The sequence below is a fragment of the Hirundo rustica genome, chromosome 12, assembly GCF_015227805.2.
Source record: "Hirundo rustica isolate bHirRus1 chromosome 12, bHirRus1.pri.v3, whole genome shotgun sequence".
NCBI classification, from domain to species: Eukaryota; Metazoa; Chordata; class Aves; order Passeriformes; family Hirundinidae; genus Hirundo; species Hirundo rustica.
Window position 1 is genome coordinate 8,338,618 of NC_053461.1, and position 24,729 is coordinate 8,363,346.

At 47.2% G+C, this 24,729-nt stretch overlaps 1 protein-coding gene across 4 annotated transcripts; it reads left to right on the forward strand.

Moving 5' to 3' along the window:
• The first annotated feature begins 14,957 nt into the window (after positions 1–14,957).
• TSEN2 (tRNA splicing endonuclease subunit 2) lies at positions 14,958–24,616 on the forward strand. Of its 4 annotated transcripts, none has more exons than XM_040076731.2 (12): positions 14,958–14,977; positions 16,059–16,248; positions 16,970–17,051; positions 17,712–17,748; positions 19,392–19,959; positions 20,050–20,127; positions 20,626–20,676; positions 21,286–21,424; positions 22,399–22,435; positions 23,070–23,181; positions 23,585–23,674; positions 24,127–24,615. In XM_040076731.2, the coding sequence occupies exons 2-12, from the start codon at positions 16,075–16,077 to the stop codon at positions 24,184–24,186; spliced, it is 1,428 nt and encodes a 475-aa protein (XP_039932665.1). In that variant the 5' UTR covers positions 14,958–14,977; positions 16,059–16,074; the 3' UTR covers positions 24,187–24,615. The 4 variants fall into 4 exon arrangements, with proteins under 4 accessions (XP_039932665.1, XP_039932663.1, XP_039932664.1 ...); XM_040076729.2 differs by lacking the exon at positions 14,958–14,977 and adding an exon at positions 15,040–15,091; XM_040076730.2 differs by lacking the exon at positions 14,958–14,977 and adding an exon at positions 15,048–15,071.
• The last annotated feature ends 113 nt before the right edge of the window (positions 24,617–24,729 follow it).

The window sequence follows — 24,729 nt, forward strand, 5'->3', positions numbered from 1 at the left end:
ATTTGAGGATGAAGCAGAGTTGAGAGTTCAGGATGTTCTGCATGGCACAGATGGCAGCTCTGTGCCCTGGACTTCTGTGAGGGCATTTCTGAGGTCAGCAGCCCTCCCCGGGGGAAGTGAGTCAGCAGAAGCGTAAGTGATTTCAACACCTTTGGTATAAATTCCATAGATTAGTAATAGGAACTTTACAAAACTCCTGCTAATTCGGGACCTGTGAGACTTTCCACTGCGTAACTTTAAAAAATTGCAGGCGCTGCCACAACATCTGCACTGCAGCAGCGCTGGGGACTCGAGCAGCAGCAAGATTTTACTTTGCTGTGTTTGAAAACAGCCCCTGCCCCACTGTCCTGGTTTGAGAGACAGGTATCTGCTAGGGAGAGGCGGGGCCTCTCTAGGAATGGGGAATTCCAATCCCTTCCCTCCAAGTTATTATAATTTAGAAGATTTAAGAGGCTTTTCAGTCAGAGCTATGGGGAAAGGAATAACAGTTCTTTACTAGTAAATATAACAGGACAAACAAACAACAACTACAGCAATAATAATAAACAGAACCAAGAACCCCGAGGGGCTTTGTTGCACAAGCCCCGGGCAGTCTGATCCCTTGGGACCCCGAGAGCACCCAAGCCAAAACAGTAGAAACCCCAGGGCTGATGACTGGAAACAGTGGGTTGTCCCCAGCAGGCAGGGGGTGTCCTGGCAGGCAAAGTGAGCAGTGCTGCAGAGGCCGCGATGGCTGGATGGGGCTGACCCAGCTCCAGCAGGGCAGGTGAAAAACTCCGAATTCCTGGGCGCTCCAGCAGATGATAGAATTCCCAGGACCGGACCCTCCATTAACAGTGGACTATTCACACAGCTAGCCATCACCTGACCGTCCTCTCTGAAACCGCGAGCAGAAGAAACCACCCTCAGCTCCTGGAGCCCCCAAGCCTTTCCCTCCCCCCCCCCCAAACTAAGTGATCTAGCACCCTAGACACTTCTTTTGTGTGGGTCAAGTACCCTTTAAGCATCAGTATTTAGTCTCTTAGCAACTTCTGGGGGGGGAAAATTCTATAGGGAAAGAAAAAAAACAAAACTAAACTTAACCCCCAACATTATCCACTCCAAATTTTTTCCCCATACCAACATATTATGTTGACTTTAACCTTTAAATAATATACATAAATACATGCGAATATGAATACAGACACAGTGTTCAACAAAAAACAAGGTCCCCCTGAGGTATGCATCGGGTCTCTCCATCCTTTTGCATCACCCACCATGTGCAGCCAGGTCTCTGAGCAAAAACAACCCCATGAGTGGGATTGTCTTTGCTGGAGGCAGAATTAATCCAAACAGTTTTTCCCAGCATACATCTCATTTGTACCACTGGAACCATATCTCCATCTCTTGTTCTCAGGGGCTCAGATTGAGCAGGGCCTGCTCAGTTGGTGGAACCTCGAGTGTTCACTAACCAGGTGGCCTTTGCTAAATTAATCTCCTGGTTCTTGAAAGTCCCCGCACCCAGTGCCCTCAAGGTGGTTTTAAGCAGGCCACTGCATAGTTCAACTTTCCCGGCTGCTGGTGCATGATAAGGAATATGGTACACCCACTCAATGCCATGTTCTCTAGCCCAGGTGTTTATAAGGCTCTTCTTGAAATGAGTCCCATTGTCAGACTCAATCCTCTCAGGGGTACCATGTCTCCACAGGATTTGCTTTTCAAGTCCCAGGATGGTGCTCTGGGCAGTAGCATGGGGCACAGGGTAGGTCTCCAGCCATCCAGTGGTGGCTTCCACCATGGTCAGCACATAGCGCTTGCCTTGGCGGGTTTAGGGAAGGGTGATGTAGTCAATCTGCCAGGCTTCCCCGTACTTATACTTGGACCATCGCCCGCCATACCACAGGGGCTTCACCCGCTTGGCCTGCTTGATGGCAGCACACGTCTCACAGTCATGGATAACTTGAGAAATACTGTCCATAGTTAGATCCACCCCTCGGTCTTGTGCCCACTTACAGGTGGCATCTCTGCCCTGATGACCTGAGGCATCATGGGCCCATCGAGCTAGGAACAACTCTCCCTTGTGTTGCCAATCTAAGTCTATCTTTGACACCTCTATCTTGGCAGCTTGATCTACCTGCTCGTTGTTTTGGTGCTCCTCCTTAACCCGACTCTTGGGGACATGGGCATCTACATGGCGGACTTTGACAGGTAGCTTCTCTACCCGAGTGGCAATGTCCTTCCACTCATCTGCAGCCCAGATTGGCTTTCCCCTACGCTGCCAATTGGCCTTTTTCCACCTGTCCAGCCAGCCCCACAGAGCATTGGCCACCATCCACGAATCAGTGTAGAGGTAGAGCTTTGGCCACTTCTCTCTTTCAGCAATGTCCAGGGCCAGTTGAACAGCTTTGAGTTCAGCAAGTTGGCTTGACCCACCTTCTCCTTCAGTGGCTTGTGCAACTTGTCATGTGGGGCTCCATACGGCTGCTTTCCACTTCCGGTTCATCCCTACGATGCAGCAGGAACCGTCAGTGAAAAGAGCATAGCGTGTTTCTTCTGCTGGCAGTTGGTTGTATGGTGGAGCTTCTTCAGCACGTGTCACTTGTTCCTGCTCCTCTTCATTTGTGAGACTAAAGTTTTCACCTTCCGGTCAGTTTGTAATTATCTCCAAAATCCCAGGGCGATTTGGGTTTCCAATGCAGGCATGCTGAGTTATGAGGGCAATCCATTTGCTCCGTGTGGCGTCGGTGGCGTGATGGGTGGAGGGAACCTTTCCTTTAAACATCCACCCCAGCACCGGTAGTCGGGGTGCCAGGAGGAGTTGTGCTTCTGTGCCAGTCACCTCTGAGGCAGCTTGAACTCCTTCATAGGCGGTCAAGATTTCCTTCTCTGTGGGAGTGTAGTTGGCTTCGGACCCTCTGTAGCTTTGGCTCCATAATCCCAGTGGTCGGCCTCGAGTCTCCCCAGACACCTTCTGCCAAAGGCTCCAGGACAGGCCATTGTTCTCGGCTGCTGAGTAGAGCACGTTCTTCACCTCTGGTCCCGTCCTCACTGGGCCAAGGGCTACTGCATGAGCGATCTCCTGCTTGATCTGGGCAAAGGCTTGTTGCTGTTCAGGGCCCCAGTGGAAATCGTTCTTCTTGAGGGTAACTAGGTAGAGAGGGCTCACAATCTGGCTGTACTCAGGAATGTGCATCCTCCAGAAACCTGTGGCACCTAGGAAAGCTTGTGTTTCCTTCTTGCTTGTTGGTGGGGACATTGCAATGATCTTATTGATGACCTCAGTGGGAATCTGACGCCATCCATCTTGCCACTTTACTCCCAGGAACAGGATCTCTCGAGCGGGTCCCTTGTGGTGGTTTCAGGCAGATTTTGGGAGAAACCCTCCCACGGGGCCCCCCTCCCCTCCTCCAGCTGGTTCGGGAAAAAAGATTTCCTCAGAGAGAAGTGGAAAAAACCTGTTTATTAAACAGGCAAAGCACTCCCAGCACAATACCCGATGACAAGAGCTTCATGCCGCTTACGGAGGGATAACAAACTTAAAGAAAGTCTCCTCTTGAGGGTCGTCACTGTGCTCCACTGCTCCGTCTCCACTGATGTTGGGAGAAAAGGAGATGTGCAGGGCTGGTCTTGGTGGGGTGGGTCCCCTGTGGAGGCCCCCGGTGCTTCCCCAGGTCCTTAGTCCGGAGAGGTTGGAACAGTTCCGAGGAGAGGGCAAAAAAAAAGCAAAAAGGAAGGAAAAAAGGACAAAAAAAGAAAAAGAAAAAGAGGCAAAAAGCTTCAGCTATTCTACAGCGTCTAACTACGCTAGCACTAAACTAACTAACTGCCGGGGAAAAAACAACAGAGCTTCTTTCATCTTGCTATGTTCCAACTCCCCCGCTTCAAGGTCACTCCGATGAGCAGAGTTTTCCTGGGGAAAAACAAACCGCTCTTGCCCTCCCCCCCTGCACCCAACAGACGATTGGGGATACACAGTCACCCCAGGACAACCTTGCTCTGCTTGATGGCGAAACCAGATTTCAGGAGAATTTGGATGATCTCCTCTCCTTTCTTAAACACTTCCATTGCCATGTTCCCCCACACAATGATGCCATCGATGTACTGTAGGTGCTCTGGAGCCTCACCCTTTTCCAGTGCAGCCTGGATCAGTCCATGGCAGATGGTGGGGCTGTGTTTCCACCCCTGGGGCAGTCGGTTCCAGGTGTACTGCACACCCCTCCAGGTGAAAGCAAACTGAGGCCTGCATTCTGCTGCCAGAGGAATGGAGAAAAAGGCATTAGCAATGTCAATTGTGGCGTACCATTTTGCTGCCTTGGACTCCAGCTCGTACTGGAGTTCCAGCATGTCCGGCACAGCAGCGCTCAATGGTGGAGTCACTTCGTTCAAGGCACGGTAGTCCACAGTCAATCTCCATTCTCTGTCAGACTTGCGCACAGGCCAGATGGGGCTGTTGAAGGGTGAGTGGGTTTTGCTGACCACCCCTTGGCTCTCCAGCTCCCGAATCATCTTGTGGATGGGGATCACGGCATCTCGATTTGCCCGATACTGTCGGCGGTGCACCGTCGAGGTGGCAACCGGAACTCGTTGCTCTTCTACCTTTAGGAGTCCTACTGCAGATGGGTCCTCCGACAGTCCAGGCAAGCTATTCAATTTTTTAATGCCTTCTACCTCCACAGCTGCTATTCCAAAAGCCTACCTGAGTCCCTTAGAGTCTTTGTAATAGCTATTCCACAGGAAGTCTATGCCCAAAATACACAGGGCCCCTGAGCCAGTCACAATTGGATGTTTCTGCCACTCCTTCCCGGTCAGGCTCACCTCGGCTTCCAACAGAGTCAATTCCTGTGAACCCCCGTCACCCCAACAATGGAAAGAGGTTCTGTCCCCACATGTTCCGATGGCATTAGGGTACTGCGAACCAGTATCAACGAAAGCTTCATATTTCTGTGGCTCTGATGTGCCAGGCCATCGGATCCACACCGTCCAATAGACCCGGTTTTCCCGTGCCTCTCCCTGGCTAGAGGCAGGGCCCCTCTAGCACCAGTCATTATTCTCTTCCTGGGCATACATGGTAGAGGTTCCTTCATAGGGATCTGACATATCATCGTCACTTCTATAATACCTGGCAGCCTGGTCATGCGATGTCGAGGCTACCTTCATTTTAGTGGAACCCCCTCGGTTAGTGTTTCTCTCCTTGAGCTCACGCACCCGTGCTGCCAGGGCAGAAGTGGGTTTTCCATCCCACCTTCCCATGTCTTCCCCATGGTCACGCAGAAAGTACCACAGGTCAGCTCGTGGGGTGTACCCTCTCTCTCTAGCTGGGGGCTGTTGAGCTCTGACTCTGGGGCCTGTAACTTGCACCGGTGCCACATGGGAACTGTTCCTCCTCATCTCCTCCCTCACCTCCCTTATCTCCTCTGTCACCTCCTCCATCTTCTCCCTGAGTTCCTTAGCCACGGCAGAGACCTGAGCCTGCATTGGGCCACTGATCATACTTTCATAATTTCTGAGCTTGTTGGCTACAGAATCCACTGTCTCTTGGTTGTTATCAGCACTAAAGGTTGCAATGAGTGTGGCGTATTGAGATGGTCCTAGAGTTGCCAGATTCCACAGCATTTGCCCTGTGCACCTGACTTTGTCGGGGTCATTATCATGCTGTCCACCCCTCCCAAAGGGTACCTCCAATACTGCCACTTCTCTTAACTGTTGGATCCCTTCCTCAAGGGTCTTCCAGCACATTCTATGATGGTGCTCCTGCATTCTGTCTCTGTGGACAAACCTCTCCCGTACACTCATTAAAAGCTGCTCCCAGAGAGAAAGGGGCTCTGGCTCCCTTACGAATACCTGATTCACACCTGAGTCCTGGGTCAAGGGTCCCAAATTCCTTGCCTCACCACTATCTAGCTGCACGCCTGTACCTATAAGGTCCCAGACCCGAAGTAACCAGGCTGTATAAGCCTCACGTCCCCGCCGTGCAAGATCTTTTTGCAGGTTACGAAGACTTTCATATGACAGGGACTCAGTGATGATCTCAACCTCTGGCTCCCCTGCAGGTTGTGAGGGCCCTCCTTTCTTATCCTTGTTGCCTGGGTGCTCTGATTTCACCTTATACTTCTTTGTTTCCACAGGGGCCACTGCTGCTGGCTGTGGCTGCCCCTGTGGTTCAGCTGGAACCTGGATGGTTGTAACGTCTGTGGGTTCTGCTGCTGCACCATCAGACTCTCCTTTGTCGGGGCAGGGGAAGGGTTTCCCAGCCGCTGGGGCTAATGAGGCTACTACAGGGGAAAGGTACTCCCTCAGCATCTCACCTATCTCCTTCACCAAATCTGGGTGGTTTATTCCTGAGGCAGGCTGTGGGACAGTGTCAGGTTGTGGGACGGGCTCAGGCTGTGGGGCAGGGTCAGGCTGTGGGGCAGGGTCAGGCTGTGGGACGGGCTCAGGCTGTGGGGCAGTATCCTTATTCTCTGGGGTATCAGGTATCAGGGTGGTTATCCAGGTCAGTCTCCCCTTATCTCTAAATGCTAAACAGAACAGGCATACCAGCAACACTAGCCATTGTATGATGTCATTAGCATTCAGAGATTTGAACCCTTCAAAAACTGGTGGAGTAGACCCAAAGAGCTGGGTGAAGGGTTGGGAAAAAAATTCCCCCAATGTCATTTCTTCACAGTAGGTACCGTTGTTAAAGTAACCCCAGAAACACACCGTTAGTGTATGATAGCCCTGAATCCATGTGCCTGCCTTCCAGAGGAAATTAAAAATCCACAAATTCCTCACCTTGTTAACCCATATAGCAAACTGGATGACAGCCACAGTAGCCTTAGTTACAGGGCTCATGTTTAGACAAGGGCCTGCAAATGGGAGGAATACGGTCACCACCACATGCCACCTGAACCAGGGTAAGCCAGACCACATGATATCCAGTACACAACAATGTAGGCACTTAAGAACTGTTAGTCCTTTTTCTCTCAAAGCCCTCGTGCCCCATGTTGGACACCAAATTCTGTCCTGGTTTGAGAGACAGGTATCTGCTAGGGAGAGGTGGGGCCTCTCTAGGAATGGGGAATTCCAATCCCTTCCCTCCAAGTTATTATAATTTAGAAGATTTAAGAGGCTTTTCAGTCAGAGCTATGGGGAAAGGAATAACAGTCCTTTACTAGCAAATATAACAGGACAAACAAACAACAACAACCACAGCAATAATAATAATAATAATAATAATAATAATAATAATAAACAGAACCAAGAACCCCAAGGGGCTTTGTCTCACAAGTCCCAGGCAGTCTGATCTCTTGGGACTCTGAGAGTACCAAGCCAAAACAGTGGAAACTCCGGGGCTGATGACTGGAAACGGTGGGTCGTCCCCAGCAGGCAGGGGGTGTCCTGGCAGGCAAAGTGAGCAGTGCTGAAGAGGCCGCGATGGCTGAATGGGGCTGACCCAGCTCCAGCAGGGCAGGCGAAAAACTCCGAATTCCTGGGCGCTCCAGCAGATGATAGAATTCCCAGGACCGGACCCTCTATTAATAGTGGACTATTCACACAGCCAGTCGTTGCCCGACCGTCCTCTCTGAAACCGCGAGCAGAAGAAACCACCCTCAGCTCCTGGAGCCCCCAAGCCTTTCCCTCCCCCCCCCCCAAACTAAGTGATCTAGCACCCTAGACACTTCTTTTGTGTGGGTCAAGTACCCTTTAAGCATCAGTATTTAGTCTCTTAGCAACTTCTGGGGGGGGGGGGGGGAATTCTATAGGGAAAGAAAAAAAAACAAAACTAAACTTAACCCCCAACACCCACAAAAGGACAAGGCAAGAACAAAGTCCTCGCTCTCTGAGCCTAATGTTCACCTCTGAAATGTTGGTGTCTGTGCCAGAGATGGGCTGTGTGGCTCAGGGAAGATGCAGAAGCACCAGGTGGAGACCACACATCCTCCCCAGCTCACATCCAGGGACGTGAGATGCTCCCCAAACCCACAAAAACCCCACAACACTGCCCATGCTTTCCAGCCTACCTGTCCTTTACGCAGCTTGATAGATGGAAACAAGATTTCCCTGCTGTTTGTACTTCCTTTTATGAGTTGTTTACCTTTTTTATTTTCTTTTTTTTTTATATGGAGCCCAGGTTTGAGACACTCCTGTGCCCACAGTTCTGCTCCTGGGGAATGCAGTCAGTGGCTGTTTGCGGTTTAGTCATTGTTTAAACAAACCCAGAGCACACCAGAGCTGTGTGAAGGGAACTGGCTGGTTTATGCACTTTATAGGTCCATCCTACAGAAATAAAACTGTCTTTTTTTTGACACAGGCCCAAATTTGCCATTGTTACTGCACGTGCCACAAGAAAACAAGCACGGCCAAAATAAGTCCAAACACTTCTGTAAGAAGCTTTAAGGAGCTTTGAAAGCTCTTTGTCATTATTTCTTCCAGAGTCCAGTCCCAGGACCGTGCAATTAAAAATCAGCCCTTCAGTTCCAGGTTTATGACGATATTCAGAATATTGTCAGAATATTCTGGGCTGGGAAGGGCCCACAAGGATCACCAGATGTGGATGCAGCAGCAGATGGGTGATAAACCTGGGGTGATAAATTCCCATAGCCAAAGCAGCAGAGCCCAGCAGGTAACAGGGAAATGGAAAAAGGGATTTAACCTGCACTGGAATTCAGGAGGTGCAGAGAGAGGTGAGGAGCAGAACACAGGAAGGGCAGGGACAAAGGAGCTGCACAAAGAAGTGCAAATGAGACAACCAAGCCATCAGGAGCTGCTCCCTCGGTTTATGGCAGCAATTGTTTGCCTTTGTGTGCTCATAAAGGCATTTTGAATAAACAGAACATTTCCTAGTACAGGCCATGGCACTGTTTTCTTCCTGGTAAAAGTTTCAAGAATACCAAAGGAATATTAAGATGCTGACATGTGAAACTCAACAAAGAGCAACAAGTCTTTTCCTGTTATTAAACAAACGGAAAGTAAATATTCCAGATTGGGATATAGTCCATAAGAGGATGTTCTGAGTCTGTTTGGTTTGGGGTGGTGGGGTTTTTTTGTATTTAAAAACATATATGCCTTTGGCAGCAAGTTGGTTTATTTTTTTCAGTTCTTAGAATGTGATGATTTAGGGGTTTTTCTTGATTTGATTGTTATTTTGTGCTTGTGTCAGCTGTGACACATGAACCTAGAAAGCATTTGGGACAAGCTCTGAGACACACTTCAGGTAAAGTCTGAGTTCCATAGGATTGGTCCTGTGCAGAAATCTTAAAGCATATTCCTGGGTGGGGCACACTCTAAATCAGATGGAGAGACACCAGATTTCCATTTTGTTATATAATAAAATAACCTATCCTGCTTCCTTAGCATTGTAAATGAGGTAAAAGTTTTGGAGCCAAACTCAGTTTTAGATGTTACACTCACAGCTATGGGAATTATAAATCACTAGAGCCTCGTTTGCATATGGTCCTGGATGTTTCCTTAAAATGGTCTGGCACGTAGCGTTCCCTAAAACTCTAAGATATTCTATCCCTTACATTTAACAAATTGAAAGTGCCTGGGAAATCAGAAGAAAAACAGAAAAAAAAAATTTAAATCTTCTGGGTTATTCCTAGAACAGAATTCAGTAATCTTAAATAAAACTCCTTTTCAGCTCCTTGGAGTTCCCTTGTATCTGAATGAAATCACTGCTCTCTGACTTCTTATTAATGAATGGGGTTGCAAATCACAAACATAAGCTGTGAAAAACATCTTCAGTAAATGAGCACCAAGGCTCAAAGGCTGCTACCTACAGCTTGTTTAAAATTGAGAGCATGTAAAGGTCCATTTGCTCACTTAGTGCATGAAACCCTGCCTTCCAGGATCCATTAGATACCCAGGAAAAGTAGGTAAATATTAGGCATCAATATTTGAAGATAAATGTAATGAGCAAAGCAGTTATTTAACAATTAGGCAGGTGTTTCTAAAAAACCTGAGCTGCTGTTTTGGGGGTCTGTGATCGCCTGAATGAAAAAAAAAAGAGAGAAAAAAATGGAAGTCAAACAATATATATATATAAAAAAAAAAAAAAAAAAAAAAAAAAAAAAAAAAAAAAACAGAAGAGAAAAAAAAAATGGAAGTCAAAAAAAAAAAATTTTTTAAAAACAAACCACTAAAAATCTGGAAAGCTTTTCCTCTTTGCTCCTACAAGTTAATACAAAGCACGTAATAATTTGAATAACATTAGGAAAAGCAAGAGAGGCAATAATCAATATCTGAAAAGTCTGCCAGCCCTTATAGGGCTGGTTTGAGTGTCTAAGATGTGCAATTTAACGGTGCTTTTTGAGTGTTCTGTGCCTTTTTAGACGCAGGCCCAGGTGCACCCTTGACTAATATGAAAATCCGTCTCCCATTTTCATCTTGCAGTAGAGCAGAACGATTGCTCTGCATTTTGCACGGGGCCGAGCGGAGCCCTGAATGAAAACTGCTGAAACGTAGACACCTAGTGGAGACACCAAACACTCACTGTGCTCTTTCCAACTGAAATACATACCCAAAAAATGAACTTTTACTGCTCATCTTGCTTGAACCTGGAGTTTTGTGCCCAGCCCACAGTGCTGAGCCACATGAGGTGAAGGTGATGGAGTCAGGATTTGGCCAGACAGAAGCTTTGCCTCATTGAACAGCTCACCCAGGGGACTGATGTAGCAGAAAAACTAATGACCCATGCAGAAACAAATGGTTCTTCAGCAAAAGGTAAATAAATCTGGGACTGGAGCTCCAGGGCTAGGTGAAAATGGTGAAAACCAGGGGGTTTAAGTGCCCTTAATTCTCCTTAGAATGGCCAGCTCAGAGCTTTTGCATTTGTTTCCAGGAGGAGAAGGAAAGCAGTGGCTTTGGGGAGACTGGATGCAGAGAAAATTAATGTTCACATCATTTTCAAACCCATCTGGAATACAAATTGAGAGCAAGGAGTGACTGTGATGCCCTCAGAGAAAGATGGGATGGGATGGGATGGGATGGGATGGGATGGGATGGCATGGCATGGCATGGCATGGCATGGCATGGCATGGCATGGCATGGCATGGCATGGCATGGCATGGCATGGCATGGCATGGCATGGATCCTACAAGAATTCCACATCCAAGTGTGTTTAATCTCCCAAGAACACACAATCACTGTCCATGCCTGGAGTAAATATACTCATGACATACTCATCCTCTTCTCTCATGCTGTTCCCTTCACTGCCATCCACCTTGGGATTGCTGCTATTACAAGATTCCTCACTGGGTTGATGTTCGGCCAGTAGTTGACTTCTCTTTTTTTGTCTCCTGTGAAAACCATCTGAAACTAAGCAGAAACTAACCTTGATTTATTTCTTTAATAAAGAAAATTAAGATGCTGCCCATTAATATAAATGAAAAGTATTCCCTAGTTGGTTTGTTGTTTTTTTTAAAGAAGTTTCCAAAAACAGTCCCATATCTCTGTCAAAGTTAATGTAACCAGAATTTCCATGGGAATTTCTGTCAGTCTGGGGAAACTGGAACTGGCTAATGTAAATAACTACATCTCATCCTCCCACTGCTGTCCACATCACCTTGTGAGAAAGAAAAGGGCTCTATTCAGAAAGGAGAGTATCATCGTGGGGGTTTGGTGGATTATAACTCGGATGGGATAACAACATTTTACAGGAACATTCTGTAAAAGCCAGACAGAAATTACTACAATGACAACTCGTGACTTGAATTTCATGGGACTCTGTGCAAAACCCCTTTCTTTTTGGCACGGATTCTGAAATTACCTAAAGACACTGTAAGAACAGATCATTATTTTATGATTTTATGAGCAGCTTTGTACATGGGCAAATAGTTTTACAGGCTGACATTTCTGTTTCTTTTAATAAGCCTAAAGATGTAAAATATGTATTTAAGGAGTACCTGGCCTGTATGTTTTGGCTGAGGTAGGACTGAGAATTAGCTCCCAACTGACTCCAAAATCCCCAAACACCCAAAAAACCCACTTTGGATAACAAAACTCCCCTGTTCCTTCCTGCACATGGCAACTCCATTTTACTGGGGTGGAAACTTCATAGCACAGTAACTAGTTAACATGAGCTGTTAAATATTAGTTCGTACAATATTAAATGAGCTCCTATTTTAATAAATGGAATATTTCTTCCAGATGGTTCCAGATGGGCTTTGCAATGAAGCAGTGCTGGTGGAAGGACACGAACCGCAAGCAGGCTGAGAGCACAGCATTGCAGACGCTGTGCAGATTTTAAAGGAATTCACCACGTCTGTGGTCACAGGAGTTCAGTGAACCTGGCAGGGAGATCATGTCTTGCCACTGCAACTGGTTTTCAGCTCCATTCCTCCACCAGGGCCTGAGAAATACTATGACAGCATAAAGCAGGAGCATCCTCCACATGGAAAGAAATTGGGAGTTCAGAGGGGTTCCTATGGATGTGTTGGATCTGACACGGAGGCCACAACATATCCATATTTCAATCTATCATATTTCTGTTTGGAATTTTGGGGGCTGGCAGTGCAAACAAGGAGACACTGAGAGTCAGGCAGCAAAGGCAACTGTGCCAGGGTTGAAGGGTCACAGCCACGGTGGTTTAGGGAAGCTGGCATTGGCTTAGACCTTAATTTAACGATGCAATAAATCAGCTGAGTATCAATATATATTAAGCAATTGAGTACTCTGCGTTAGAGCAATGAATCAGCCGGGGACAAGAGGGAATTCTCAGTTCCCACCCTGCCATTCCCAAGCCCAGGGACCGGAGCACAGAGGGGCTGAGCTGAGGGATGGCTCGGCAGGAGCTGCGGGCGTTCAGCCCCCGCAGGGCAGCAGGGAGCAGCTCGCATCCTCTGCCGCACTGCAGACACAACAGGAACGTTCCGGGAAGGGGAAATAAATCCTGGAAACTCCCGGGAAAGGGATCTCCAGCGCTTTTAGAGCAGCCCGGTGTCTCGAGGCAGGATTAGCTTTATTAGTACTGCTCCTGAGAGATGCTTGTTTATGCAGCTCTGAAAGATGCAGCTCTGAAAAGTCCCAGTGGTGAGCACGGTACAACCCTCAGCCTTGTCCTCACTCACAGGTACAACATTATTTTGCAATATATTTTGCTCCTCCCATATTCCGGTGGTCCTGCAGGCCAATGCAGGTCTGGTTTGTGCATTTTACCATTTCCAGACCGGGTTATTTCAGCTTTGTCCCTGCCTCCTTGGCTCCTGACAGCCGTCACACTCCTGACGCCGCGGGATCCCCGCAAGGGCTGCAGCTCAGAGCCTGTCACCGGGGTGCTGCCTGCTCACCTGCTGCCTCGTGGGAGCCTGCAGACATTTGTGAGAGTGTCTGTACAAATTATTGATAAAAGAAATGGACAGATAAAAAGAAACGTGACTCATCTAAAACTTGTCCTTCAGACAGCGAGTTCTGCCTGCAGCATGGTATGGGCTTATCAGGAATGGGAGCAGATATCTGGTTGAAGGAACAGGAGTGTGACTGAGTTAATTGAGAGTCTGGCTGTGGGTTCCTCCCAAGGCCACACACAGATAAGGGAATGTGAGTGGCCTGTAGCTCCTCGTGTTGTGTCTGCTCCTCCCTGCAGTGAACATCTCATAGTAAATGTGTCTGCACAAAGAGAAAATACAGATACAGCTAGCACAGATAAACCCAGCTTCCATTCAAGTGAGTCTTGATTTGACCAATTTAGAAGGAATTTTGAATCAGAGTGACATCTTTTCACTTTCATTTTGTTGCCTGGAATATTTTAATTTGGGTGATTTAATGGCAGAGCTCTGAGAATGAACCTGAAGCTACCAGAGCACCTCTGTACTCTGGTGACAGGAATACATCAGTCCCCTCTGTGCTTTGGCTTCAATGCTTTTTATGCGAATCAACATCAAAACAAATTAAAAGTCCCGAGCTGGTGTATCAAGTGAACCTCTGTAGGCAATAACTGTAAGAACACAGGCTGAGTATTCTCATGTATTGTACAGTAATTCCTGTCTGGCCTTGTAACCACTATTGCCTGCCCTTTGGCTCGCCATAAAAAAACAGGAATGAGAGATAAAATACCTCCTAAGGAAGGATGTATTATTACCACTTTTCACCAGGGAATTCACTGATCTCTGTCGGGAATTGTAATTCTCTGCTGACAGTCTGTGTCCCTGGAACCAAAGAGTTTTGTGTGACAGTGGCACCTCCCAGGGTAATCCCAAAACAGGAGCAGGTGTGTCGTGGGTGAAGGTGACTGTGGGTTTGATGGGCAAAGCTCAAACTGTAGAAAAAGGTACGCCCGCTTCTAAATAGTGAAAATGCTTTGTATTTTAGTCAGGTGCTTTTATTTTACAGTTGCACAAGCATGCCCTGGCTCTGAGCTGCAGGATCAGCCTCACCCGGTGGGACAGCGGAGCCTTCTCCCGGGTGGCCGCTGAGCCAAATGAGTGGAACGTTGTCCCTGCGTCCCCCCCACCGCTAATAAATCCTCTCCGTGTGTCTGCTGCCGCTGCTCGAGGGGCTTACAGCTCACTCCAAAAGCTTCTCTCACTGGGTCACGCTGAAGCTGCCAGCGAGGGGTGATCTGTCCCCGGAAGGGACAGCCCCGCAGCCGCGAGTGAAGCAGGACCAGAACGCTTCGAGAGGGACCGGATCTCCCTCTGGGCTAGGACGAAGCGGGACCGAACCCCCAGACAAGGACGGAGCGGGACCGGGGATGGAGCGCGGCAGGGAACGGAGCGGGGCGAGGCCGGGGCGGGGCCGGGCCGGAGACCGGAGCGGAGACCGGAGCGGGGCGGGGCGGGGCCGGAGCGGGGCGGGGCCGGAGCGGGGCGGGGGCGGAGACCGGAGCGGGGCGGGGCGGGGCGGGGCCGGAGCGGGGCGGGCCGGAGACCGGAGCGGGGCGGGGGCGGGGCGGGGCGGGGGCGGAGACCGGAGCGGGGCGGGGGCGGGGCGGGGCGGGGGCGGAGACCGGAGCGGGGCGGGGGCGGGGCGGGGCGGGGGCGGAGACCGGAGCGGGGCGGGGCGGGACGGGCCCGGAGCGGTGAGAGACCGGAGAGGGGCGGGACCTCCGGGGTGGTGGGGCTGAGGCGGGCTCAGTGCGCAGGCGCAGTGGCGGCGCGGCGGTGATGGTGGCGGTGCGTGGCGCGCGCGGGCGGTGAGAATGGCCCGGCTCGGTGTCCCTCGAACCCACCGGGATGCCCCGGGACCGCACACTGCCCCTCGAACCCACCGGGATGCCCCGGGACCGCACACTGCCCCTCGAACCCACCGGGATGCCCCGGGACCGCACACTGCCCCTCGAACCCACCGGGATACCCCGGGACCGCACACTGCCCCTCGAACCCACCGGGATACCCCGGGACCGCACACTGCCCCTCGAACCCACCGGGATACCCCGGGACCGCACACTGCCCCTCGAACCCACCGGGATACCCCGGGACCGCACACTGCCCCTCGAACCCACCCGCACACCCCGGGATCGCACTCTGCCCTCAAACCCGCCGGCACGGCCCCGGCGTCGCGTGCAGCTCTTGCAGCCATCCCGGCGGGGCTCCCGGTGCCGCCCTGAGGGGATCCCTGGCCCGCCGTCCCTCGCCAGAGCGGATCCCGGTTTCAGGCAGAGAATCCTGCCGGGCCACGGCTCTTCCTGCAGAATGCGTTCCCTGACTGACAGAGGCACAGGATGTCCCAGCTGGAAGGGATCCACGGGATCATTGTCAGCCCCCGGCCTTGCACACACCCCTCAACAACCCTGTGCTCCTGGAGCTCACGCTATTCAGAACGGTTCATATTTGGGCGCTTGTATGGTTTCTGCTTTTGTGCTCGTTCCTCTGCCTTATTTCTGAATGTATTTTTATTCCTTTATTACTGAAGTTTCATTCATAAACTCTGGGCTGGGGAGCATCCCTGTCTGCTCTGCAAGGGATGCCCCAGAGCCAGAGCAGAGATCTGCAGCTCATCCCTGCCCGTGTCTGTTTGGTGTAAGAGTTACAGAATTAAACCTGTGCTGCCCCGCAGGATCCATGGAGAATTTTCATATTGTAGAAGGGGTCTTGCTGAAACACTGAAAAATGGGTGAGCCTGAATTCCCAAGAGTTAAATCTTTTCTTTCCCCTTTTTAGGAGGATAAATTAAGAAATGGCAGAAGCAGTTTTTCACCCCCCAAGAAGGAAAAGAAGAGTTTTTGAGTCCTATGAGGCTCCCTTTCCTGTGGATGTGGGGGGGAAGGATTTCAGACTGTGCCAGGCTGAGATCATTAACAACAACGTGATTGTGAGGAACCCCGAGGATATTGAACAGCTCTACAATAAGGTGCTGCACCGTTTGCACAATGTTTGTAGTGTTTTAAATGCAGGTAAAACATAATACTGGTTCAAATCTGCTGCCTTTATGCATTCCTGCCCCTTCAGCCTCCTGTGATTCTCAATGTTTCGCTTCTCTCCTGAAATCAGTACAAAAAAATATATCCTGTATCAAATGTGAAAAGTCTTTCTTATCTAAGCAAATAACTTTTGGAATGAAGTGACATTGTGAGCTAAGGAACAGCTGCAAACCTTCATGTTTATGTCTCCTTTCAACATTTCATGCAACTTTTCAAAGCATCTTCTTGTTTTTAAAGCTCAAGAGGTTGGAATATTAGTGCTTTAGAAATGCTTGTATAATTCTTTTCACTTCAGAGGGATTTATTCCTATGTAAAACAAGCTGTGTTAAGTTTTTTGTGTCTGAGTACCATTTCAGCAGCATTCTAATGCAGTGGTGTGTCCTTGGTATCAGGTGTTGCTTTCAAACATTTGTTAGGAGATGTTGGCTGACATATTTAGAATTCAGGAAAAAGACCCAACCCTCTCCAGGCTAAATGGGATTTAAGCCCTTGGTTAAATCAGGTGTTTAATGCTGAGCCCATCACCAGCAGCTCAAGAAGCTTTAGGCAGAGCTGTTTGTTCTAGCTGATCTCACCATCCCACATTTTATGACTGGGAAAGAAGTTTTTAACCCCATGAAATAATCTGGAGGTTTTCCTGTCCTTTGCAGGGCTATTTTGGAAAAGGGATCCTTTCCAGGAGCCGGCCAGTGTTCAGCATCTCGGATCCTCTGCTAGTGGCCAAGTGGAGAGGTAAATGGGGGTGTTTGTAGCTCAGCACTGCTCTGGTAGCTTGTTCCTCACTCATTGAAGTTATATTTTTATAAATTACATGCAGAAGAATAATCTGCTGGATTGGATCGGGTGAAGGATCTCTCTCCATCTCTCGTGTCTGGGAAAAATCCAGCAATATGAAATCTGTGTGGATAATTCTTTAGAGCATTCTCCCAAACCTTCACTGAGTTGTTGCTTGGGAAGACTGAATTAAAAGGGTCATCCTGGGGCTTTTCTTTCCCTAATTTTCCTGGGGTTTAATCTGCTGATTTTGGTGTCCCTGAAATGATGAGGGAAGGATTGGTGAAGTTTTCCGTCTGCCTGTAGCTAGTCACACCCAGTCTGCTCTTGGCTGTTCATATTAAAACTCAATCTTTACTCACCTCTCCCATGACAGTGAAGTCCCAGTGGCCATCACTGGATTTTATCCTGTCCCTCCGTAATTGTCTGGAGAAAAAAGGTGTATTTAATTCTCTATGCAGGCTGTTATATTTGTGCCTTTCCTGGTTCTGCTGTGGCCCTGCTTGAAAAGTGGGACCAAAATGGCTTTGAGGACCGAAAAAGGGGACAATTCCCAGTGATCAAAATCACACAAAACGTTTATATTCATGAAACAATGTATGATTTTTCTTTACACAGATATTAACACGAACATGCCCATAATTACATCTCAAAAGTAAGTTAATTTGCCTTTTTCTTGGTGGTTTTAGGAAATAGACTATTCTGGTTTATATTTCTCTTCCTGGGGTTCAGGTTGATGGCTGTATAAATAATGAGGGTGGCTTGCTTCTGTTTCTTCTCTCATTATTTAATTTTTAAATCCCTTTAGAAGAAGCAGAAGTAGGGCCAAGGATGTTATTCAGGGTGGTTTTTCATGTAAGCTTCTAGGTGTTGAATGCTGAATAGAAGCCAAGGCTGAGTGCATGCACAGAATGGGTAATTAATTAATAACAGTTACAAGCATAATAAACATTCTTCAGGTGAGGAGCAGGAAAAGAAGTTTCTGGGGTGCAGGGTATTTAAAATATCTCTTCCATTTCCATATGGGATTTTTATGGTGTAGCTGAAGCAGCTCTTGAACTTCTACAAGTGTCAGTTAACACTGGTCCTTTGTACACTTAGCAAAAGAGAGTATTGGACCACGTATTTATTTTTTTCTGCTTAAATAGTGTATAAGCTGTTAAGCAAGTGTAGGTGATTTACTCAGTTGGTTTGAATCTTATGATAAGTAAAAAAATCCACTTAAATTTGAAAATTGTGCTGCTGCAGCCCTCAGTTTTCGGTAAGAAAAACAGTAACAGTAATAATTAGTATTTTATTATTAATGCCCCTACATTTAGTACTGCTTGCAGATGCTGAGCAACAAAAAAAAGTGTGATTTTATTGGTGCACAAAATGCTCTGCCTCAGTCGAGACCTGCAAGTGCAAATTGAGTGGTAATTAAATAACAGGACAAAGAGGAGTGTCTTTTGTATAACAAAGAGCACAGCACTGAATTGCCCAGCTTTATCAGGAGCCTGCAGGGGGACTTGTATTTGTGTTGACACATTAAATTTGCATTTAATTGTCTTCATCACCTGGGCTGAAATTTCTGCCTGAGGATTTTGTTCAGGGAAATAAAAAATGCTGGACGAGATTTGCACTTTCACAGAGTGAAGAGTCATGTTTCAACTGGATATTAATGTTAGTTTCCAGGAAAAGGAACTGAAAAGGCACTAAAAACTCTGTCTTGACTGAAAAATATTAGAAATGGTAGCTGAAAGTTGTAAATACCTCCATGATGGGATTATTGTCATTTCTTAGGGAATGAACTAAGGGGGTTGGTTGAAAAATCTCCTGCTGGAGATGTTTCCACTGGTGTTTCTGCTGTGCCATTGCTGTTTCCAAGGCGGTTAAAGCAGAGTTTTGCAGCTCCTGCTCTCAGTCCTTGGCTGTGTAAAAGCTGAAGTGTGAGGGCTCTCGTTCCATGTTTGAATCCTGAAATTCCAGCATGGTTTTTTTGGGGGACTCAAGCTTAAGGCTTCCGTGGGAGAAGGAGTTTTCTGCCTGGTGAAGTTCCTGCTCCTTGAAGCTGCAGCTTGTGCAGGGCTCAGCAATGGTGTTTGCTGCCAGGGAAATTTGAAAGGCCAAACAAAGGCAGAGGAGGCAGCAGAATCCTGATGTTCATGAAGCTCCCTAAAAACTGGAGCCTCACCGCATCAATCACATCTGTGCCCAGCAGCTGTTGGGGGCGGGGGGTGTTTGTGAGCTGTGCTGAACCTTCTGGGGTTGAGTTAAAGGATGGAATCCCCAGAATTGCTCATTTCTTGTGTTCCCCAGGTACCAGCACCGAGTGCAATGGGCTAAAAGTGTCCTGCAGGAGCAGGGCCTCGACGACTGCTCCATCACCAAAATCCTAGAGAATTACACCAAACCCCTGGGGCTGCCCTTCTCCAGAGGGGATGGGGCCGAACAAACTGGGAACAGCTGCTCCAGAGGGGGCCCAAAGCCAGGAGATGCAGAAGTGAGCGGGAAATCTGCTGGCAGTGAGGGAGCCCAGAGTCCTGAGGGACAGAACAGCAGCTCCAGGAGCAGGAAATCTGCTGGCAGTGAGGGAGCCCAGAGTCCTGAGGGACAGAACAGCAGCTCCCAGGAGGGAGGCGATGCAGCCCTGGATCCTGGGAGTGGCTCCAGGCACCAGGAACAGGGGGATCCCAGGGAAATGGCTGAAGGGCCCTGCCACCGGGACCCTGCTGTGCTCTGCACATGCGAGGTGAAACAGAGCCCTGAGCAGAGGCGTTGGGAGGGCTTGGACTCAAGGGAATGTGCTCCAGAATATGTGCTGGTGCAAGAGGAGGAAGAAGGATGCTCCTGTCCTGAAGATGGCTCCATTCATGCTCAAGAGAATGTAAGGAAAAGGATCCTGATCTTTTGGGAAACGCTGCTTTCAGAATTCAGAGTTTTTTCCAGTTTTAATAGTAGTCATTTTTTCTTGCAGTTTGTCAAGAAAGAAGTACTAGTATGCAGAAAAAACCCATTTAGGATTTTTGAGTACTTACAACTCAGCTTGGAAGAGGTATGTGTCAAGCACAGTACAAGTTAGTTTGCTTTTCAAGTGAAAAAGCAAACTTTAATCTGTGTTACATTGTCATTTAAAACTTGTTTCTGAAAGACAGGGTCCTCCTGTCTCTCCTTAGTACCTGGATTGTCTTGGGCATTAAACTTAGTTTTAATAAGCTGTGATAATTACATGAGATAGTTAAAAAATAGGGTCCAGTCCTGTTTGCTTTAGGTGAGTAATGCCACTGACACAGAGACCAGTGACAGGACTTCATTATAGAAATACCAGGAATGCAACATTTATCTGAATCCTCTTTCAATTCTGCTGCTTCTAAATATATTTAATATAAATTTTAGCATTAGTATATTTAAGTGTTAGTTTTAACACCATGCCTTCAACAGGGATGACGTTGTAGAAAATTAATTAATGAAGCCTTTGTTCTCACTAGGCTTTATGTATAAATTACAGGAGGAATGTAGCTATCAGTTAAACTGACTCTGTTTGTTTTTTCAGGCTTTTTTCCTGGTGTATGCTCTGGGATGTTTAAGTATTTATTACGGGGAGGTAAGAGATTGGATTCATTTTGGATTACTGGGGATGCTTTTTCTTTGGATATGGTTTGGTCTGAATCTTTACCTGTATGGCAGGGATTGTGCTGTTAATTCTGGAGGAGGAAATACCAAACACAGGAACTGGGAAGATTTCCTTACAAGTAATGGTATTTCTGTTTGGGAAATACAGACCTGACAGTTTTAAGTTTATCAAGACAAATAAAATTAAGCACTGTCTGTCTGCAGAAAAAGGATTTTTGTTGTAACTTAGGCAAGAAATTCAGGAGAAATAAATACGGTGAATAATCACACACCTGAAATGGCAAAATTCCTTGGATTTTTAAACAATTATATCAAGCTGTATAATGCCATAATAATTCAAACCCATGCTTTTAGTTTATCAGCCTTTCCTTAAACAGGGGTGATATGGGACTGATTACCTAAAAAACCCACTAAGTGGAGCACCAGGTCTTGAATGCAGGGATTCTGTGTTTTACTGTCTGCAGTCTGTGCTCTGCCACCCAGCATCACAGCCAAACACCAAATGTCACAGCAGCCAAATGCCAGATTCCAGAGGCTGCTGGTTTGTGTCGGTGCACTGACCTTGCTGTGTGGTTTGCAGGAGCCCCTGAGCATCGTGAAGCTGTGGGAGGTGTTCAGTGAGGTGAAGCCTGATTTCAAAACCACCTACATGGCCTACCACTACTTCAGGGGCAAGGGCTGGGTGCCCAAGGTGGGGCTGAAGTACGGCACAGATCTCTGTGAGTACCTCCCCAAAAACGGGATCCTTTCCTGCTCACCCCTCCTCCAGGCAAGGCAGACCTCCAGGAATTCGGTGAGGAGCTGCAGGACTGCAGCAGCCTTTGCTGCTTGCAGTTGGCAAAGGACATTTGGGGTTAGCAGTGAAGTTGGGGTGTGAGTGGAAAGGAATATCCCATATCCAGCAGGTGTAGAGACAGCTTAGAAGGTCTGGTTTGCTTCATGAGGTTCATAGTTCCTACAGGACTGTCCTGAAATTCCCTTCCCAGCTTTCTCTGCCCCCTTCTAAACACCTCTCCTGCGGTGTTAATATGACAGTCTCTAGAATAACAGGTTTGAATCCAGATCCCAATTCACATTAAAGTTCATGCACCTCCTTCATTCCATTTAAGAGAAGCTGGATTTCTGAATTTCCTGCTAAGACTGTTTCTATGTGTGGGGTTTTTGCGGGAGATAGAGAGTGGACTTGGCTTTTTTATTATTGTTCGGGGTTTAATATTTCAAAAGTAGTTAGTGGTGTCCTTGCTAAGGAATTCAAGAACTCCATTTAGCTCATGTCAACATAAGCAGTCGTTACTGTTACTACAGGAGAATATGCATTAAAGTGAGGTATTTTGGGATGTGAGCAACCCAGCAGGTGTTTTAATGGTGACACAGTTTGGGGGTTGTGCTGAGCAAGTCCTTTAGGTCAGTGTGTAGCTCTGGTTGAATTCATCATCCCTGCCAGAAAATTCCATCCTAAACTCTCTCCTACAACAATTGCTAATTCCGCTGGTTCTTCTGCCTTACCTCTGACCTGAGTCCCTCTGCTGCCCTTTCCTCTCTCCACTTGCTGGGACAACCTAATTCTGAGAAGAATTCAGAAGAGTTGAAGTTTTGTCTCGTGTAATTAAAATTTACGGAACATTTGACAATATTGATGGTGTTAAACTCATTGGAACTCTAATCTAACTGAGGTGTTTCTCTTTCATTTCAGTGCTGTATCGAAAAGGGCCCCCCTTCTACCATGCCAGGTTTGACACTTGTTTTTCTGGCTCATTCCTTTGCTTCAAATTAAATTTCACTCACACCAATGCAGCATCTTCACTGGTTCAGCACAATATTCATCACTCAAAACACATTGCCAGCTGTGTTCACACTGGGAACATGAAAATCCTTTTAGCAAAGGTGCTAAATGACTCCATTTCTTTGAATATAAATAACAGGCATTAAAAATTACAAGTTGCACTGGATTCGGTATTCATATGATGGTGCAATCAGGAAAATAAATGGATTTTGTAATACTGACTTAGAAAAATATGTGGTCTGTGCAATTTATGTAATTTGGGTGAACTTTTAAGGGGTGGTAATTGTCTTTATTTGTTGGCTAGTCAGGTTCAACTAGTAGATAATAAATTGGTTATAAATGTCAGCCTGGCATCAACAAAGAGAATGCTACAAACATCAGGAGGGTGGGGAGAGAGGACACCACTGGGCACATCCACAACTTCAGTATTTCTCCTCTTACAGAAAAAAGACTCAATCAAAGCTTGCAGCCTGCAAGCTGACAGATTGTTTAATGCCAGTTTTTAGCCTCTGGCTCTTGAGTCGTCTTCAGAAAATGCCACTTTCCTTTCTGTGACTTGTCCTGCCTGTTGTATTTTCCAGTTACTCTGTCATTGCTGAGCTGGTGGATGACAGTTTTGAAGGTTCCCTTCGCAGACCCCTCAGCTGGATGTCCCTGTCTGGGCTGAACAGAACAACTGCAAATGCTTCTAAGGTACAAGTGCTGGGGTGAAAACACCTTTGGGATGATAAAGTTTGGCTCCAAAGGGCAGGGACTTGGAGTAAGGCTGGGAAGGGAATCCTGCTGAACAATATGTTGATCTGCCAGTAGGGAGAGAAGTTTCCTTTGTCGATATCCAGGTGAATCCTGGAAGAATTATTATTAAATAGTAATTACTAAAGTTCTGCCACCCGTAGGAATGATAAAAGCTATGTGAGGAACAGCAAAAAGACCCAAGGGATGCTTGTCTCCTGATTGCCACTTCTGTTTTTAAAGCCCTTTCCATCTCCCAGGATTTTCTTTTGAGCAGTGAGACTGAAATCTGAGATTTTCTGTGTGAGCCTCACGGTGCTTCCCATAACCCACTGAAATTCCTGTTTTTCCTGGCTCCCCTCAGGAGCTCATGCTGTGCTATCTGATCAGACCTTCTGACATGACTGCAGAGGAGATGTCAACCCCAGAGTGCATGAAGAGAATCAAGGTTCAGGTGAGAGGGCTTCCTGCTTTTTTGCAGATCCTCGGGACAGCTGTGTCTTGTTCTTTGGCTTGATTTGGGTTTTGCAGATGTGGCTGCAGTAAAACTAAATTCCATCATGCCCCAATCATGAAAAGTGCATTGCAGAACCTCTATAAACTTAAAACCTCCTAATCTGAATGTGAATGTTGCTGATGTTGTGCCTGTAAGCATTTGCATGGGGAAATAGGGATTTCTAAAAAACTTCTGGAGATGGCAGGGCTAAGAGAAGCTCAGAAATAAGAGGGGAAAAGTGTGTGAGAGTTCAGTTCACTTCAGGAACAAACACAGGCATCTACTAAAACAGCTATGTCACATAATACACATCAGTTTTACAGGCCTAGTCATCATCCCTCAGTGATTTTCTGTAGCTTTGGGGTTTTTTTCCCATAATAATTGCTTTATTTCAATTATTTTTATTTCAGGAGCTGATCGTGACTCGTTGGGTTTCCTCCCGTGAGCGCAGTGAGCAAGATGAATTTTAACTGACTGCGCAAGAAAACCTCACTTTTTAAGAACCACTTTTTGTTGGTTTTTACTTGATGATGTTTTTTACCTGATGATGTTATTTTTTACCTGATCTCCTGAAGAACTCTTGCCTCAGAACATTTTCTACCAACATATTCACTGTGCATAAATGCTGTTTTAAATGAGGAGTATTGTGTTTACTGGAGATGCTTTACTGTAAAATATACCTGAACAGATGAAAGGGAAAACATTAAAGCCTGTGCCCCAACCCAAAACACAAAAGATAAAAAGGTGCATGTTTGAGTGGTGGCTATGCTGGTCATTAGGAACAGTATTTCTGATATTATGGCAGCACAAATCTGACTTCACAGCCTTGGGGAATTGAGATTTGGGTTTGGGGAGAGGTTTGGTTGTTGCAGTTGGGACCCTGGAACTTATTTTTAAAATCATGGCTCAGAATTGAGGAATTCTTCCCAGAATTTAAATTTATTCTGGGGCCTGGGCACCTTTCCCCATCTGGGTAAGATGTGTTTCTTCCGTTGGTATTTGCAGCTTCACAT